Source organism: Scyliorhinus torazame, chromosome 28 (assembly GCF_047496885.1).
Source record: "Scyliorhinus torazame isolate Kashiwa2021f chromosome 28, sScyTor2.1, whole genome shotgun sequence".
NCBI lineage: Eukaryota > Metazoa > Chordata > Chondrichthyes > Carcharhiniformes > Scyliorhinidae > Scyliorhinus > Scyliorhinus torazame.
The window spans coordinates 23,525,498-23,543,295 of record NC_092734.1 but is presented as its reverse complement, the minus strand read 5'-3'; the positions used below and the strand labels follow the sequence as shown (position 1 = coordinate 23,543,295).

Below are 17,798 nucleotides of genomic sequence, written 5' to 3'. Positions count from 1 at the left end.
AATGGAGGACACGGATTGAAGACAATTAAAAGGAAGCAGGAGGTGACACGAAGGTAATTCTTTTGCTGAGTGCTTTGATGATCTGGGTTACATTGCCTGAAAGGGCAGTTTCAAAAGTGACTGTCAAAAGGGAGTAAATATTTGAAAAGGAAATATTTGCAGGGCTCTGGAGAAAGACGAGAGTTGGCCTATTTGGGCAGCTTAAACAAAGCCAGCACAGGAATGATGGGCTGAAGGGCTGATACTTGTGCTGTATAATACCTCAGGCTGAGATGTAGATCAACTCCTCTGCCATGTCTAAGGCTGTCTTACGGGTGGAATCTTGCAGTAGGAGCCAGAATGCAGGCCCCGAGGTTAGAATTTCAGCCTCCGGTTAAAAATAGTCTCAGCACCTGTGTAACATTGATCAAGCCTCGGATTAGCCCCAGCCTTGGCGAAGGTCAAAGTTAGAAGCTCCCATCCTAAATATACAGAGACGAGAGAGATTGAGGAACAGAGAATGGAGTAGAAACAAAGAGGAGTAAGCCTAGATCCTGGTCATGCCCTGACCGCATGTATATCCAAACTCAACTCACTAAATCCAGCACTATCGGTAAGTAACAGTGGCAGACTTTCCTGTCTGACTATTCTCTAATATGCATTTACTTTGTTAAAACTGTAATGTGTAGCAATAAGGAAATACTTGTCCATTAGTTCATGGCTGGCTGTACATTCATTATTCTGGGTTTTTTTTGAATGAAATGAAATTGTCACAATTAGCTCAACTGCAGTCTGTACAGTGGATTCATTCAGGTTTAATTATTATGCCTGAATGACATTTTATTGAAGCTGGTTGCTTTATCCATGTGCTAGTTACAACATTAGAACACAGAGTCCACTTAATAGGAGTGACCAGGGATGCAGAAAGTAAGGGAATATTCACGTCAAGCTGAAATTTTGGAATCCACTTTATTTTAAAACCTTGATTAGATCTCCTCACCTCCTTCTCTGTTCTAATGAAAAGAGCCTCACTTTCTTTAACGTTTCCTGAGAACAAAGCACTCAAGCTCCTGGTGAAACTCTTCACCCCACACTCATCATCCCAGAAAGCCAATTCAGAATTGAATATAGCCTTGTGACTGTGGTCCAACAGATTATTTGAATGTGTTTAACATTGTCGTTTTGTTCCTGCGTTCCAAATGCTTATTTATAAAACCTTCATCCGACATGCATTTTTTGTTACATCTTCATCAACTTATCCCACGTTTGAAGATTTTCATCTCTTTTTTTTTGAAAATCTTTTTATTGGCTTCATATTTATAAACAGTTGTTACTTATATACATTACCCGTTGGGTCCCGGTGCCTTCCCCGCCTGCATGGAGCTGATGCTCGCCATGATTTCTCCCAGGTCGATTGGTGCTTCCAGCTCCCCCCGTATGTCTTCCCCCACCACTGGTAGTTCCAGTCTGTCTCGGAACTGTTTTATTCCCGCATCCCCGTCGGGGTGTACGGTCTCCGGTAGAAGGTCTCGAATGCCCGATTGATCTCCTTTGGTTCTGTTACCAGTCTGCCTCTGCTATCCTTAACCTGCGCTATTTCCCTCGTGGCTGCCTGCTTTCTCAGCTGGTGAGCCAATAGGCGGCCAGTCTTGCCTCCGTGTTCGTAGATGGTCCCCCATGTCTGACGGAGTTGGTACACTGCTTTCCTAGGGGATAGCAGGTTAAAGTCCATTTGCAGCTTTTTCCTCTCCGCCAGCAGCTCTACGGTCGGGGCCTCGGAGTACTTTCTATCGACTTCCAGAATGAAGTCCACTAGCTGTTGCCTGGCCACCCTCTCTTCCCTATTTCTGCTTGTCTTGTAGGCTATGATCTCTCCTCTGATCACGGCCTTCAGTGCCTCCCAAAACATGAAGGGTGAGACCTCCCTGTTTTGGTTGTGACTAATGTAATTGCCTATGGCCTGCGATATTCTTTGGCAGAAAGCCTTGTCGGCCAGGAGGCCCGTGTCCAGCCTCCATGTGGGGCGCTGGGCCCAGAGTTGCATCCCTTAATCGCAAAGTCTTTATACTCTTTCAAATTTGACCATTTAGTGACTATTTCCTCTCCAAAAATGTATCAGCCGCACATTTTTTCATATGACGTCGATCTGATCAGTCTACTGATCTGCTTGTCTTACCTTGAAGCAGTTTATCCTCCTCGTCACAGAATACACATATAAACATGGTTTGGAGCCACCAAGATTTATATTGCCCCTGTGTGAAAACTATCCATTAACCATTACTACCTCTTTTCTGTCCTCTTTGATTCCACGCTGATACACTCCCTTTAATCCCTTCAACCCTAGTTTTAGCGACAAGCTTCCTGTGACACCTCATCAAACAGGTTTTGCTTGTGTGCAGAGGATGACATCTGTGGCAGTGCGAGATCTGATAAATCGCATTAAAGTGCATCTTTGAGGGGATGGTGAAGAAAGATGTACCCAGAGAGGGTTTGATGTTGTTTTTGTCATTTGGACATACGAAAAAGAAAAATGCATGGCATGAGCACAGAGTATCCCGAAATGCTTTACAACCAATTAAATGCTTTTGAACTCACATTTGCAATCAAGAAAACATGGCAGCCGATCTGTCCACAGCAAGTTCCCACAAACCGCAATAAGATAGCAACCAAACATAATTTTTTTGTGATATTGATAGAGGGACGAACATTGTCCAAGATATCAGTGAACTCTTCGGTTCTTCAGGTTAGTGACTGATGCACTGTCAATTACGACGAGACGAGAGTAGAATGTAATCGAGGCTTTATTACACAGATGTGTGGTTTTCTACAGCAGCTTACGAAATGGCGGCAGCTCGGTGAGCACACACATTTATACTCCGCCTACTGGGCGGAGCCAGCAGGAAGGTATCTACCCCCGTACCTGTAGTACAGGGGCCTTACCGTAATACCCACATATACAATATAATACAACAGTGGTGACTACCACAGTGACATAGGATCTTTACATCTACCTGAGCAGATGGGGCCTTGGTTTTAACATTGCATCGAGAGGGAAACATCTCCAATAGCGCAGCACCCTCAGCTCTACACTGGAGTGTCATTCTTTATTTTCGTGCTCAAGGCCTGGAATAGGATTTGAACCCACAACCGCCTGACTCAGAGGCAAGGGCAGGCTTGACACTAAATTAAAAAAATATATATTTTATTAAAGTTTTCAAACACAATTTTTCCTCCTTACAAATCAACAAAAACGGTAACACGATAACTAATAGATAACATTGTTTAAATAAAGTAGTGAACTAACAAAGTAACACGAAATAGTGCTTCCCCCCCGCCCCTCCACCCCATCTAGAACAAAAACAATTTACCCCCCCCCCCCCTCTTTCCCCCCCCCTCCCCCCCCCCCCCTCTGGGCTGCTGCTGCTGGCTATCTATTTTCCCCCTAACGTTCCGCGAGATAGTCGAGGAACGGCTGCCACCGCCTGGAGAACCCCTGAGCCGATCCTCTCAGTGCAAACTTCATCCGTTCCAGTTTTATGAACCCTGCCATGTCGTTTATCCAGGCCTCCACGCCGGGGGGGTTTCGCTTCCTTCCACATGAGTAAAATCCTTCGCCGGGCTTGACACTAAATTAAGTGGAAATAATTAATATTGACCTCAAGCAATTCTCTGCTATCCTGCAACAGATATATAAGGTAGCAAAGTATCTTTGATGAAAAACAATCTAGTCATTGTGTTCACAAAACATTTTATGAACTGAAGGAATTTTTGTGAATTCATTTAGCTTTTAAACAGCAAAGAATTATTCAAAAATCAATATTGTCGCTTTGAAGATTTGATTGATTGATTTGATTTATTGTCACATGTACCGAAGTACAGTGAAAAGTATTTATCTGCAGCCAAGGGAACGTACACAGTACGTACATAGTAGACAAAGCGAATAATGAACAGAGAACATTGACAAATGGTACATCGGCAAACAGTGATTGGTTACAGTGCGGAACAAGGGGCCACACAAAGCAAATACATGAGCAAGAGCAGCATAGGGTGTCGTGAATAGTGTTCTTACACGGAACAGTCAGTCTGAGGGGGAGTCGTTGAGGAGTCTTATAGCTGTGGGGAAGAAGCTGTTCCTATGTCTGGATGTGCGGGTCTTCAGACTTCTGTACCTTCTGCCTGATTGAAGGTCTAGAAGAAGGAGATGCCTGGGTGGGGGTCTCTGATAATGCTGTCTGCCTTCCTGAGGCAGCGGGAGGTGTATACAGAATCAATGTGGGGTGGCAAGCTTGTGCGATGCGCTGAATTAGAGACTGAATTGGAGTAGATAATGAAACTTGTAGCTTCTGTTACGTAACTCCAAATTAAAATTGACTTAATATTCAACATATGAACAAGGAACAAGAATAGGCCACTCGGCCCCTCGAGCCTGCTCCACCATTTAGTAAGATCGTAACTGATCTGATTGTAACCCCAACCTCACATTCCTGCCTCCCTAATAACCTTTCATTACATTGTCAATCAAGAATTTATCTTGCGCTGCCTTACAAATATTCAAAGACTCTGCTTCCACTGCCATTTCAGGAAGAGAGTTCCAGAGACTCTCAACCTCCAAGTGAAAACATTTTGTCTCATCTCCATTTTAAATGAGCGACCCCCTATTTATAAACAGTGACCCCTAGTTCTAAATTGATCCACAAGAGGAAACATCCTCTCCACATCCGCCCTATCCATACCCTGCAGAATTTGCTATGTTTCAATCAAGTTGCCACTTACTCAAGTGGATACAAGCCTAGCCTGGCCAACCTTTTCCATTCCAGGTACCAGTCAGCTAAACCTTGTCTGAACTGTTTCCAATGCATTTACATTCTTCCTGAAATAAGAAAACCAATACTGCACATAGCAGTCTCACTCGTGCTCTGTAAACTGAAGAATAACCTCCCCTATTTTTGCATTTAATTCCTCTTGCAATAAATGAGAACATTCTATTAGTTTTCCTAATTACTTGCTACATCTGCATACTAACCTTTTGTGATTCATGCACAAAGACACCCGATCCCTCTGCATCTCAGCTCTTCAATCTCTCACCAGTTAGATAATACTTCTCTCTATACTTCCTGACAAAATGGACAATTTCACATTATACTCCATTTCCCAGATCTTTTTTCACTCATTTAACCTATTTGTATCTTTTTGTAGTTTCCTTATGTCCTCTTCACAACTTACTTCCCTACCTATCTTTGTGTTATCAGCAAATTTGACACCCATCCCTTTGTCCAAGTGATTAATAGTAATTTGTAAACAGTTGAGATTCCAGCACTGATCTCTGTGGCACTTGGAGGGAAGTGAAACTCGAGAGTCTGTTCTCGACCGCTTGGAGTTGTAAAAGTTGCGTTTATTCGGAATTGCTGCTAGCCTTAGCTCGCAGAAGTCAGCTCTGATTATTGTCAGAATTACACGCATATATATTTCAGGTTGTTTCAGATTTACAAGTAGGCATTGGCGTCATTAATTCAGTCGGAACAATAGAAGGTGATCGGTATGCATATTTTCTGGTCCCTTTAATGAGAAAACGATCAGCTAATACAATGCTTCTTTACAATCTCCAGGATTCTGTTCAACATATTTCCTTTACCCTGAACTTTTCGATGGGGTGTTAATATGTTTTTATCCCCTGCACTGGGCTGGACAATGAATCCCTTACAGACAGGCTGGAGCCATGATTTCTGTGACGTGGGTCCCCTTTCTTATCCAAAGGCACTGTGAGATGATTGAATTATCTCCAGTGCAGGTAACTTTTCTTTAAGGTCCAACATTTTAACCCCTTGCCTGCTGGATTTTCCCTTGACCTGTGCTGTTATAATACTTGAGACATCTTTATTATTGCTCATATCAATTCTGACACACATATAGCAATTTCCTCCGCTAACAGCACTCTACCCGTTACATTTTGCCAACCTGAAAAAGATCCATTTATGCCTACTCTATGCTTCCTATTAGCCAGCCAATTTTCTATCCATGCCAATATATTACCCTTGATATCATGAGCTTTTATTTTCAGCAATATCCTTTATTTTTTAATAAACATTTTATTGAGGTATTTTTGGTATTGTAACAACAACAAAATAAACAATGTGCATGAAACTATAAACATAGTGCAAAAGCCGCCTCCCTTCCTTAGAGGTCCCACCTTTATTAATACCCTACTCTAAGCTAAACTAACCCCCCCCCCCCCCCTTTCTGCTGACAATTAATTTTCTGCGAAGAAGTCAATGAATGGTTGCCACCTCCGGGCAAACCCTAACAGTGACCCTCACGAGGCGAACTTGATTTTCTCCAAACAGAGAAAGCTAGCCATGTCCGATAGCCAGGTCTCCAACTTCAGGGGCTTTGAGTCCCTCCAAGCTAATAGTATCCGTCTCCGGGCTACCAGGGAAGCAAAGGCCAGAACGTCTGCCTCTTTCTCCTCCTGGATTCCCGGGTCTTCCGACACCCCGAAAATTGCCACCTCTGGACTCAGTGCCACCCTTGTTTTCAACACCGTGGACATGACATCCGCAAACCCCTGCCAAAATCCCCTAAACTTCGGACATGTCCAGAACATGTGGACATAGTTCACTGGTCCTCACGCACATTTTGCGCACCTGTCCTCCACCCCAAAGAATCTGCTCATCTGGGCCACTGTCATGTGAGCCCGATGAACCACCTTGAATTGTATCAGGCTGAGCCTGGCACATGTTGTGGACGCGTTGACTCTACTCAATGCACCCGCCCAGAGACCATCCTCTATCTCTCCTCCAAGCTCCTCCTCCCACTTGCGCTTCAGCTCCTTGGTCTGCGTCTCCTCTGACTCCATAGGTTCCTTGTAAATGTCCGAGACGCTCCCTTCTCCTACCCACCCTCTGGAAACTACCCTGTCCTGATTCCCTCTTAGCGGGAAGGATGACACCTGTTTACGTAGGAAGTCCCGCACTTGCAGATACCTGAATTTGTTTCCCCTCGCCAACTCAAAGTTCTCCTCCAGCGCTCTCATACTTGGAAAGCTCCCCTCTATAAACAAATCCCCCATCCTCTCAATCCCTGCTCCCCGCCATATCCGGAAACCCCCATCCATACTTCCCGGGGCAAACTGGTGACTATTAAAGATTGAGGACCAGACCAATGCTCCCTCTGCTCCCACATGTCTCCTCCATTGCCCCCAGACTCTCAGGGCCGCCACCCCCACGGGGCTGGTGGAGTACCGTGCTGGCGGGAACAGCAGAGGTGCAGTTACCAACGCCCTCAGACTGGTGCCCTTACATGAAGCCGCCTCCATACGCTCCCATGCCGACCCCTCCCCCACCACCCACTTCCTGATCATGGCTATATTCGCAGCCCAGTAATAGTTACTAAAATTTGGCAGCGCAGCCCGCCCTCTCCCCAACTCCGCCCAAACGACCCGTTTAAAAAGGGAGCACGGAATAAAAATGGGGAGACACTGAAATACAAACAGGAATCTCGGGAGGACCGTCATCTTCACCGTCTGCACCCTCTCAGCCAGTGACAACGGAAGTGCGTCCCATTTCCGAACATCGTCCTCCATTTGGTCTACTAGCCGGGCCAAATTTAATTTATGCAGCCGGTTCCATTCTTGCGCCACTTGAATGCCTAGGAACCTAAAGCTTCCCCCTACTAATCTAAACGGTAGCTCCTCCAATCGCCTCTCCTGTCCCCTCGCCTGGACCGCAAACATCTCACCTTTCCCCATATTTATATCCCGAAAACCGGCCAAATTCCCCTAGAATCCTCATGATTTGTTCCATCCCCTCTAATGGGTCCGATACATACAGAAGCAGGTCGTCTGCATAGAGCGAGACTCTGTGCTACATTCCCCCCCCCCCACTACCCCACCGGACCAGCCCCTTGAGGCTCTCAGAGCAATTGCCAACAGCTCTATAGCTAGCGCGAGCAACAGTGGGGAGAGGGGGCATCCCTGTCTCGTCCCCTGGTGCAGTCTAAAATAGTCCGATGTTGTCCTATTTGTCCGTAAGCTTGCCACAGGAGCCTGATACAGCAACGTGACCCAGTCAATAAAGCCCCGCCCAAATCAGAACCGTCCCAGCACCTCCCACAGATAATCCCATTCTACCCGGTCAAAAGCCTTTTCTGCATCCATTGCGATCACTACCTCCACCTCCCTACCTTCCGGAGGCACCATGATCACGTTTAACAACCTTCTTACATTGGCCACCAACTGCCTACCCTTAACAAACCCCTCTGGTCCTCCCCAATAACGTCGGAACACAATCCTCAATCCTGGAGGACAAAATTTTGGCCAGCAGTTTAGCGTCCACATTCAACAGGGATATCGGCCTGTAGGACCCACACAGCTCCGGGTTCTTGTCCCGCTTCAGAATTAGCGGTATCGTGGCCTGTGACATCGTCGGGGGCAGCACCCCCCTTTCCCTTGCCTCATTGAACATCCTCATCAACACCGGTCCCAATATCCCAGAGAACTTTTTATTAAACTCCACTGGGTACCCGTCCGGCCCCGGGGCTTTACCCGCCTGCATGGCCTTCAGACCCTCCACTATCTCTTCCAACCCGATCGGGGCCCCCATCCATTCTACCAGCTCCCCGTCCATCTTTGGGAAATTCAGCCCCTCCAAGAAGTGCCTCGTCCCCTCCGGCCAAGTAGGGGGTTCCGACCTATACAGCCTACTGTAGAAATCCCTAATCGCCTTATTCACCCCTGCTGAATCTCCAACCAGGTTCCCATCTCCGTCATTTACTTTCCCTATCTCCCTGGCTGCCTCCCTCTTTCTAAGCTGCTGTGCAAGCAATGTGCTGGCCTTCTCTCCATGCTCATAGATCGCCCCCCTCGCCTTTCTCAGCTGCTCCACCACCCTCCCTGTGGTTAACAAGCTGAACTCAGCCTGTAGCCTCCGCCGTTCCCTTAAAAGCTCTGCCTCTGGGGTCTCCGCATACGTCCTATCGATCTGTAGTATCTCCTTTACCAGTCGGTCTGTCTCTGCCCTGTCCACCTTCTCCCTGTGGGCCCATACAGAGATCGGCTCCCCTCTGACCACCACCTTCAGTGCTTCCCAGACCACCGCTGCTGAAATTTCCCCCGTGTCGTTTGTCATGATATGCAAACATGCAGCTCATGAACACATAGAATAGGACACGACCAATGAGCAGTCAGGACACTCAGGGGTGGTATCTCACTACAAAAGGGATGAGGCACTCACACCCCGCCTCTTTCCACAGACCAACATGTACAGAGTGAGACAGGGTGTGTCCTCAGCATCACACCCCAGCACGTGGCTTAGAGCAAGGCTGGTTCAGTTAGACTGAGTTACTACATTTAGATTAGCAGAGAGTCGAACTCATTGAGAACTGTGCTAATAGTTCAATAAAACACATTGAACTCACTTCAAAGTCTGGAGCATCTTATACTCAAAACTGCATCAAGTGGCAGCTTGTGTTATTCCAAATTACATAACACAACATCGTTGACCTGCAGGTAGTTCTGAATACATTTCCTTAGCCGCTCGCACACCACTTCGTCAGCCAAAAGTCCCCCATCTAACCTCCATTGCGGGCGCTGGTTACTGTCTTTACTAACCTGCAAGTCAACCCAGTGCGGAGCATGGTCTGAGATTGTGATCGCCGAGTACCCGGCGTCCACCACCCCAGCCAGTAATGCCCTCCTCAAAACGAAGTAATCGATCTGGGAGTACACTTTATGCACGTGTGAGTAGAAGGAGAACTCCTTCACCCTTGGCTGCCCAAATCTCTATGGATCCCCCCCCCCTCCCCCCTTAGTTACTTTAAGGTGCGTCTCCTGCAACATTACCAAGTCCGCCTTCAGTCCCCCAAGATGCGCAAACACACGTGCTCTCTTGACCGGCCCATTTAACCCTCGAACATTCCAGGTGATCAGCCTAGTTGGGGGGGCTCATTGCCCCCCCACTTCGCCGATCAGCCATCCCCTTTTTTGGAGCCGCCACCAGCCCATGTTCCGCGCCTCTACCTGTCCGCCCCCAGGCACCCTCCGCCCCCAACATCCTCTCTGTCCCTTAGCCCAAGTCCCTCCCTCGTCAGCAGAACATTTACCCCTCCTCCCCCACCCTAGTAACAACACTCTGTAACCCAATTCCTTTAATAAACCGAACATATGCACCCCCCCCCTCCCCCACTGCGCTTCCGTGAGCTAGCCCGCCCAGCTAGCTTGGTGGCCCCCATCCCTGGCGCCAGATAGTCTGCCACCTATTGTGTCCGTCTCCCCCCCCCCCCGGCTCTCTGAAGGAGAATTAGGGATGGGCAATAAACGCTAGCCAGCGACGCCCACATCCCACGAACAAATAAAAAAGTATAAGCACCGATATCGGCAAGTGTAGAAGCCTATTCAGGAAAACATTGATATAACTGTTTTGTGTGTGTTGGTTGAAGGGTGAACGTTGAGCAGGACACAGAGGAGCTCAGGATCTCTCATGTCTGTCTTGGAAGCTATTTGGGGCTGTGATTTAACATTACATCCAAAAGCCAGCACTATTGACCATTCAGCGCTCCCTCCCAATGAAGTGTAAAACTAGACTGTGTTCTCAAGTTCTGCCTCAAAGATGAAAGCGTAACTGCTGGGACTTGGCTGACACTGTTGGGTTGTTCATGTGTTCTGATCTCAGTTCCACCGCTGTGTCATCAACGGTAAGAACTGAATGGATATCTGGCTCTGCTCTGCCTGGTGTGAAGTGCCAGATCGCAAGTCACATCTCAGAGTTCAAGCACAGCAATGGAAAAGGTCAGGGCAGGGCAGCACGGTGGCACAGTGGTTCGCACGCTGATTCACAGCGCCAGGGACCCGGGTTCAATTCTGGCCTTGGGTGACTGTGTGGAGTTTGCACGTTCTCCCCGTGTCTGCGTGGGTTTCCTCCGGGTGCTCCGGTTTCCTCCTACAACGATGTGCAAGGTAGGTGGATTGGCCATGATAAATTTCCTCGTAGTGTCCAAAGGTTAGGTGGAGTTACGGGGATGGGGAAGGGGAGTGTGCCTGGGTAGGGTGCTCTTTCAGAGAGTCGGTGCAGACTCGATGGGCCGAATGGCCTCCTTCAACACTGTAGGAATTCTATCAGGCCTCGCGCCCTGTTGGAGAATAGTGTTTGTAGGATTGTTATCTATCATAATAAACTGGGTGTGTATAGATAAATAAAAGGAGTTAAATCAATTGCTTTAAACAAGATGTAAACATTTAAAAACCTTTTAAAGACATATCCAGGTGTGAACCAAAAGACTCTCCCTGTAGTCTTTTTAATGATGAAATAATCAACATCATAGAATTTACAGTGCAGAAGGAGACCATCGAGTCTGCGCCAGCCTTTGCAAAGAGCACCCTACCCAAGCCCACACTTCCAACCTATCCCCGTAGCCCAGTAACCACACCCAATCTTTTTTGGACACTAAGGGGCAATTCAGCACGACCAATCCACCTAACCTGCCCATCTTTGGACTGTCGGAGGAAACCGGAGCACCCGGAGGAAACCCACGCAGACATGGGGAGAACCAGGGGCTGGTTTAGCACAGTGGGCTAAACAGCAGGCTTGCAATGCAGAACAAGGCAGCAGTGCGGGCTCAATTCCCGTACCGGCCTCCCCGAACAGGCGCCGGAATGTGGCGACTAGGGGTTTTTCACAGTAACGTCATTGAAGCCTACTTGTGACAATAAGCGATTATTATTATAACATGCAGACTCCGCACAGTGACCCAAGCCAGGAATCAAACCTGGGACCCTGGAGCTGTGAAGCAACAGTGCCAAACATTGTGCTACCCTTAACATGTTCTCCATATTTTTGTTACACAGAGGAAATCTTGCCTGGGATTGTTAAATACCCAATCTCACAGTTTTTAATCAGCATTGTAGTTATTTAAAAAATATATATTTTTAGTTATAGACATCATCTTGGACAGCACGGTAGCATAGTGGTTAGCATAATTTGCTTCACAGCTCCAGGGTCCCAGGTTCAATTCCTGGCTTGGGCCCTGTCTGTGTGGAGTCTGCACGTTCTCCCAGTGTGTGCGTGGGTTTCCTCCGGGTGCTCCGGTTTCTTCCCACAGTCCAAAGATGTGCAGGTTAGGTGGATTGACCATGCTAAATTGCCATTAGTGTCCAAAATTGCCCTTAGTGTTGTGTGGGGTTACTGGGTTACGGAGTTAGGGTGGAGGTGTGGGCTTGGGTAGGGTGCTCTTTCGAAGAGCTGGTGCAGACTCGATGGGCTGAATGGCCTCCTTCTGCACTGTAAATTCTGTAAAAAAAAAAAAAAAATCTTAAATGATGTCTGTGATTCTGGAGGCAGCTAGGCCACTCCAAGGCTAAAGCTTTAGTCCCATTGCATTTTGTGAAGATTTTGAAGTGTTTTTATTGTAATCAAACAGGTCAGTGATACTTGGGAAACTCTCTGGTTGAGGAACAGAGCTGCAGCAGAATGTCCTCTGGAGGTACACGGAGCTGTAAAAGGGAAAATGCCTACACGGCTGTGAAAGTGGATCCCAACAATGATTACATTACCCCAGGGGCATTCGAACTGGAGCGTCTATTCTGGAAATGCTCTGCAAAGTTTGCTCACGTCAATGAAGTCTGGCCGTACATTTACATTGGAGATGAGTAAGTTCCAGATTAAGCTGCAAAATTTTACCAGATAAGGCTGTTTCATTTATATTTGTATATTAAACGTATAATACTTGTGTGGGTCTAACCCCCACAACCCAAAGATGGCACTGTGTAGTGGTTAGCACTGCTACCTCACAGCACCAGGGACCCGGGTTTAACTCCGACCTTGGGTGACTGTCTGTGTGGAGTTTGCACGTTCTCCCCGTGTCTGCGTGGGTTTCCTCCGGGTGCTCCCGTTTCCTCCCACAGTCTAAAGATGTACAAGTTAGGTGGATTGGCCATGATAAATTGCCCTTAGTGTCCAGGGACGTGCAGGTTAAGTTACGGTGTTACAAGTATCGGGCGGAGTGGGTTGGCACAGACTGGATGGGCCAAGGCGCCTCCTTCTGCACTGTAGGGATTCTATGTGCCACACCAAATTTCCCCTTAATGGGAATTGTTTTTCAAAAAAGAACCCCATCACTCTATCAATACATTTGAAGGGGACTGAAAAAGGTTGCATAAAAAGAGTGATGTTAAATGATATCCTCATACCCTGAGGATAAATCCTGAAGAAATAGTAAAGAAAGGGCACCTTTCCTTTTCCAAAAACGCTCAATGGAGTGAAGAGGCTAGTGTTCAAAACCTGAATATTTCCCACTAAATAAATGTTGCTCAAAGTTAATCTTGATTTTGTATATTTTAACTACAGGGTGATAGCATTGGACCGATATACAGTTGAAAAGATGGGTTTCACTCACATACTAAATGCAGCCCATGGCCGTTGGAATGTGGACACAGGAGAGGAATACTATCGGGAGATGCCTATTGATTATTATGGTGTACAGGCTGAAGATATTCCGACATTTAATTTAAGTGAATTCTTCTATCCAGCTGCCCAATACATTGACAGTGCACTAAGTACATCAGGATGTAAGTGATACCAGACATCTTTGACCATTGTCTTTACTGGCTAAAATAGCACAGATTGGAGGCGCAACTATTTATTACATTTTCAGGAATATTTTTTCATCGATTGCTCTCTGTTAATTTACCTTTTCCTACTCCACACACAGCTCAAAAGTAACTGAACTTACAAAAACAAAAATTTTAAATTATTTTTGAAAATGATTGATTACACCATTGCACGCGGCTAAAAATTCAATCTGTGGAACACATTGCTCTGAACAGGACAGAAATACTGCTTTTTTTCTCCCCCTGTTCTCTCAAAGCTTCTTGAGTTTCAGAATTCTCTACTTCACAAAATGATTTCCTAATAAGAGGAGCTTACATCTTTTACAGGTAGAAATCCGTGTTGCTTGTTTTAATTTGCTTTTCGTTTTGCTGAGTTGATTAGGGAAGCTGGAATTGCTTCCCTTGGAACAGGGAAGGTTAAGGAGAGACTTATTAGAGTCGCTTAAAATGAAGGATTTTAGGGCAGCACAGTGGTGCAGTGGTTAGCACTGCTGCATAATGGCACCGAGGTCCCAGGTTCAATCCTGGCTCTGGGTCACTGTCCGTGTGGAGTTTGCACATTCTTCCCGCATCTGCGTGGGTTTCGCCCCCACAACCTAAAAATGTGCAGGATAGGTGGATTGGCCATGCTAAATTCCCCTTTAATTAGAAAAAATGAATTGGGTACTCTAAATTTATATTTTAAAAAACCCAGAAAAATGAAAAATACAAAAAAAAGGAAGGATTTGATACCGTAGACCGCAAGATATAGGAGCAGAATTAGACCATTCGGCCCATCGAGTCTGCTTTGCCATCCCATCATGGCTGATATGTTTCTCATCCTCATTCTCCTGCCTTCTCCTCATAACTCCTGATTCCGTTATTAATCAAGAAATCACCTTATTAATCAAGAATATCAGATTTGTGCTTGAGGTGCTGTTCCCTCCAGGGCTACAGAACAAGAGCTGGAATTAGACAGAAAAGTTCTTTCATGGAACATAAAAACTAGGAGCAGCAGTTGGCAAATTAGCCACTCAAGCCTGCTCCACCATTCTACATGATCATGGCTGATCTCGCCCTGCCCATTCTCTGTAACCCTTCAACCCATTACCAATTCAAAATCTGCCCATCTCCTCCTTAAATTGACTCACTGTCCCAGCATCCACCAGAGTAGATATGGAAACGTTATTTCCAATGACAAGAGGAAGACACACTTTTAAGGTAAGTGCCGTAAAGAATTTGCAGGGTGATGAAATGGGTTATTTTTTACGGAACAAGTTCTTCTGAACTGGAAAAGACTGTTTTGGAGGACGGTGTAAGAAGATTCAATAATAATTTCGAATGGGAATGGGATCGAAAGTTGGGAAGATCTGTAGGGCTATGGAGAAAGGGGCGACACTAATTAGATAGCTCAATGGGACAGATCATCTCTTTCGGTGCTGCACCACTTGTGGTTTCAATCTTCTGTTTCACAGGCCACACACGCAGGGCTCAGGAACCAACAGCACCAACTTGGGACTGCTTATAATAAATTGGTTTTAAATTGCTTCTAAAATTAGGCGCAACTTCATACCAGAGTTATGTAAGTTGTCCAGGACTGAAATCTTCAGCAGTGTTCTCAAGTAGCAGAATTCATCATCAGCCCAAACCGACAAGAACATTGCGGTTTTAAATTATGTCCAATAAAGTCATCTTCAAATATGATGTAACATTACCGCACTGCAGGATCACCGGATTAGTCATGCAGTCTATAAATGCTGATCATTAATAGGTTTATTTAGCACTCTGCATTAGGCAATGATACTTCCCAGCGGTGAGCCGGTCAACAACCCATTGAAAAAATGTGAAGTCCACACGGGTGACTAAAAGCCAAAATAAGAATAATCTGATTATTAATAATAATAATAAATTGAGTATATTACTGTCGTCCCTGGTGAAAGACACGTCAACAGCACTTCAGTTCAGAATTAAACGTTAGCTTTATCACTGATCGTGCAGCAGGAACAGACAGAACATACCTGTAATTTTTTCTAAACTGTATTTCCCAACTCCTCACTGGGTTTCATGCCAACGTTTGCACAGTATTGAAATTCAGACCCAGCATTAAGTTTAATTCAGGATTCGTTTTGCCAACATTTGAAAGCCTCGCTTTAAGAAATAGGGAATGTTGTCACCTGGAACATACCATCATTTTTTGCTATCTGCTCATTTAAACCAAGCACTTCCCATTCACTGGGTAGGTGTTTAAATCTACCCAATGTAGGTTGTAGATTACCAACTACCCCAAACCGCTCAAAACCCAATTGGGGTCAGGACAGGAACTAATTATCTAGGATCCTAACACGCTTTGCATCAAAGCCGCACGGTGGCACAGTGGTTAGCTGTGACTGTCTGTGTGGAGTTTGCACGTTCTCCCCGTGTCTGCGTGGGTTTCCTCCGGGCGCTCCGGTTTCCTCCCACAGTCCAAAGATGTGCAGGTTAGGTGGATCGGTCATGCTAAATTGCTCCGAGATGGGATTACGCGTATTGGACCCTCTTTCAGAGGGTCGGTGCAGACTCGATGGGCCAAAATGGCCTCCTCCTGCACTGTAGAGATTCTATGATATGATGCTTTGAAATGCTGAAACAGACTGAAGGCCAGAAAGAGAAAGACAGTTAACATTTCAGGCTGGTGACCTTTCAACAGCACAGGTTCTGCATTTTTGATTTGCTCTTTGCCAATGAGTCTTGCTCATCATTTTGTATGATGCATTGGATGAGTCAGATACTATGGTGGCTCAGGGCACACACGGTCATTCGGACCTCAATCCAATGGCTATTCATTATTGGTTAGCTTGGACTGTCAGCTGTTTAATCAGATGCAGCCAATCCAAAAGTTTTGTGCTGTGTTTAAATTTGAATGCTTCAAAGGCGGATCTAAAAGTTCTATATTATATTTGTATTAAAAAATAACATGAATTTGGCTTAGTTCCAGCTGGTCTCCTGGGATCTGGGGTGTACATGGGACCAGTGGCTCTCACATTGCTGATGTATCTTTCCATAGCTTGTAATTGTTCAAAACAATTTGTCCGATAAATAATAGATATTGTGTTGCTTTTCCAGCTAAGCTCTTTGTCCATTGTGCCAGGGGGCGAAGTCGGTCGTCCTCACTTGTCCTGGCTTACCTGATGATCTACAAGAATATGACGGTGGTGGATGCAATTCAGCAAGTAATTAAACATCGGTGCATTTTACCAAACCGTGGATTCCTGAAGCAACTGCGGGCACTCGATATAGAGCTGGCAACACAGAGGGGTTTTGCCAGAAATAACGTCAGCACAAATGGTGATGCAAAAGAAATTTGTTAACAATGTTTTAATTATGCACACACAATACAACCTTTGCTAATATCGAAAAGTTCCATCAGCTACAAATAAAAGTTATTTTCTGATATGCAAAGAATGCTTCAAAAAGCAGATCACTGTTCCTGATATGGCCTCCCCTTGTCCCCAATGTGTACACAATTTTATAATGTGATAGAATGAGGAAATCCGAAACTGACAAGTAAGCTGAAATTGCAAATTCTTACATTTGACTATGTTTTGACTATCTTAATCTATAGCCACAAGCATCGGCTAAAGTCAAAGCTCCAAATGTACTCGAGCAATAACAAAAGAAAATAGAGAGTCAATTGCTTCAAAACGGTCAATATTGGACAGAATTATACTTGTAACGTTGAGTTTGTAATATTTTTTGTGTAAGTAACTATGCAAATAAATTATATTTTACATAAGAACACAAGGCTACTAACTAGACTCTTGAACTCTTTGGACCTCCTCCACCATTCACCATGATCACAGTTTTAAATATATATATTTTTATTAAGGTATTTGAAAATTTTTAGAACAGTAACATAAACAACGACATCAACATGGTAAAAATAAACATTTCCCCCCCATCTCAATCTTCACACACCCCAACCATACAACAACAATCCGCACCCCCCCCCCCCCCCCCCCCCCCTTGGAATACTGCATCTGTTGACGTTTTAATTTTCCCCGAGTAAGCCGACGAACGGTTGCCCCCTCCGGGTGAACCCGACCACTGACTCTCTTAAGGCGAACTTTATTTCCTCGAGACTGAGAAACCCAGCCATGTCACAGACCCAGGTCTCTACACTCGGGGGCTTCGAGTCCCTCCACATTAACAAGACCCGTCTCCAGGCTACCAGGGAGGGAAAGGCCAAGACGTCAGCCTCTTTTGC

The 17,798-nt window shown here is 45.7% G+C and overlaps 1 protein-coding gene across 1 annotated transcript; it reads left to right on the top strand.

Moving 5' to 3' along the window:
* Window positions 1-470: 470 nt before the first annotated feature.
* Window positions 471-17,335, top strand: LOC140403582 (dual specificity phosphatase 29-like). The gene is made up of 4 exons (XM_072491653.1): window positions 471-592; window positions 12,388-12,616; window positions 13,314-13,534; window positions 16,658-17,335. Exons 2-4 carry the CDS (start codon window positions 12,438-12,440, stop codon window positions 16,900-16,902), a joined length of 645 nt encoding a protein of 214 aa, XP_072347754.1. The 5' UTR covers window positions 471-592; window positions 12,388-12,437; the 3' UTR covers window positions 16,903-17,335.
* Window positions 17,336-17,798: the final 463 nt, after the last annotated feature.

What these genes read in the sequence shown, in the direction of transcription:
- LOC140403582 (XM_072491653.1), top strand. Translation starts at nt 12,438, where the DNA reads ATGTCCTCTGGAGGTACACGGAGCTGTAAAAGGGAAAATGCCTACACG. An exon ending in TACATTTACATTGGAGATGA is followed by an intron (nt 12,617 to 13,313) that starts GTAAGTTCCAGA and finishes TTTTAACTACAG; the next exon opens with GGTGATAGCATTGGACCGAT. An exon ending in TGCACTAAGTACATCAGGAT is followed by an intron (nt 13,535 to 16,657) that starts GTAAGTGATACC and finishes TTGCTTTTCCAG; the next exon opens with CTAAGCTCTTTGTCCATTGT.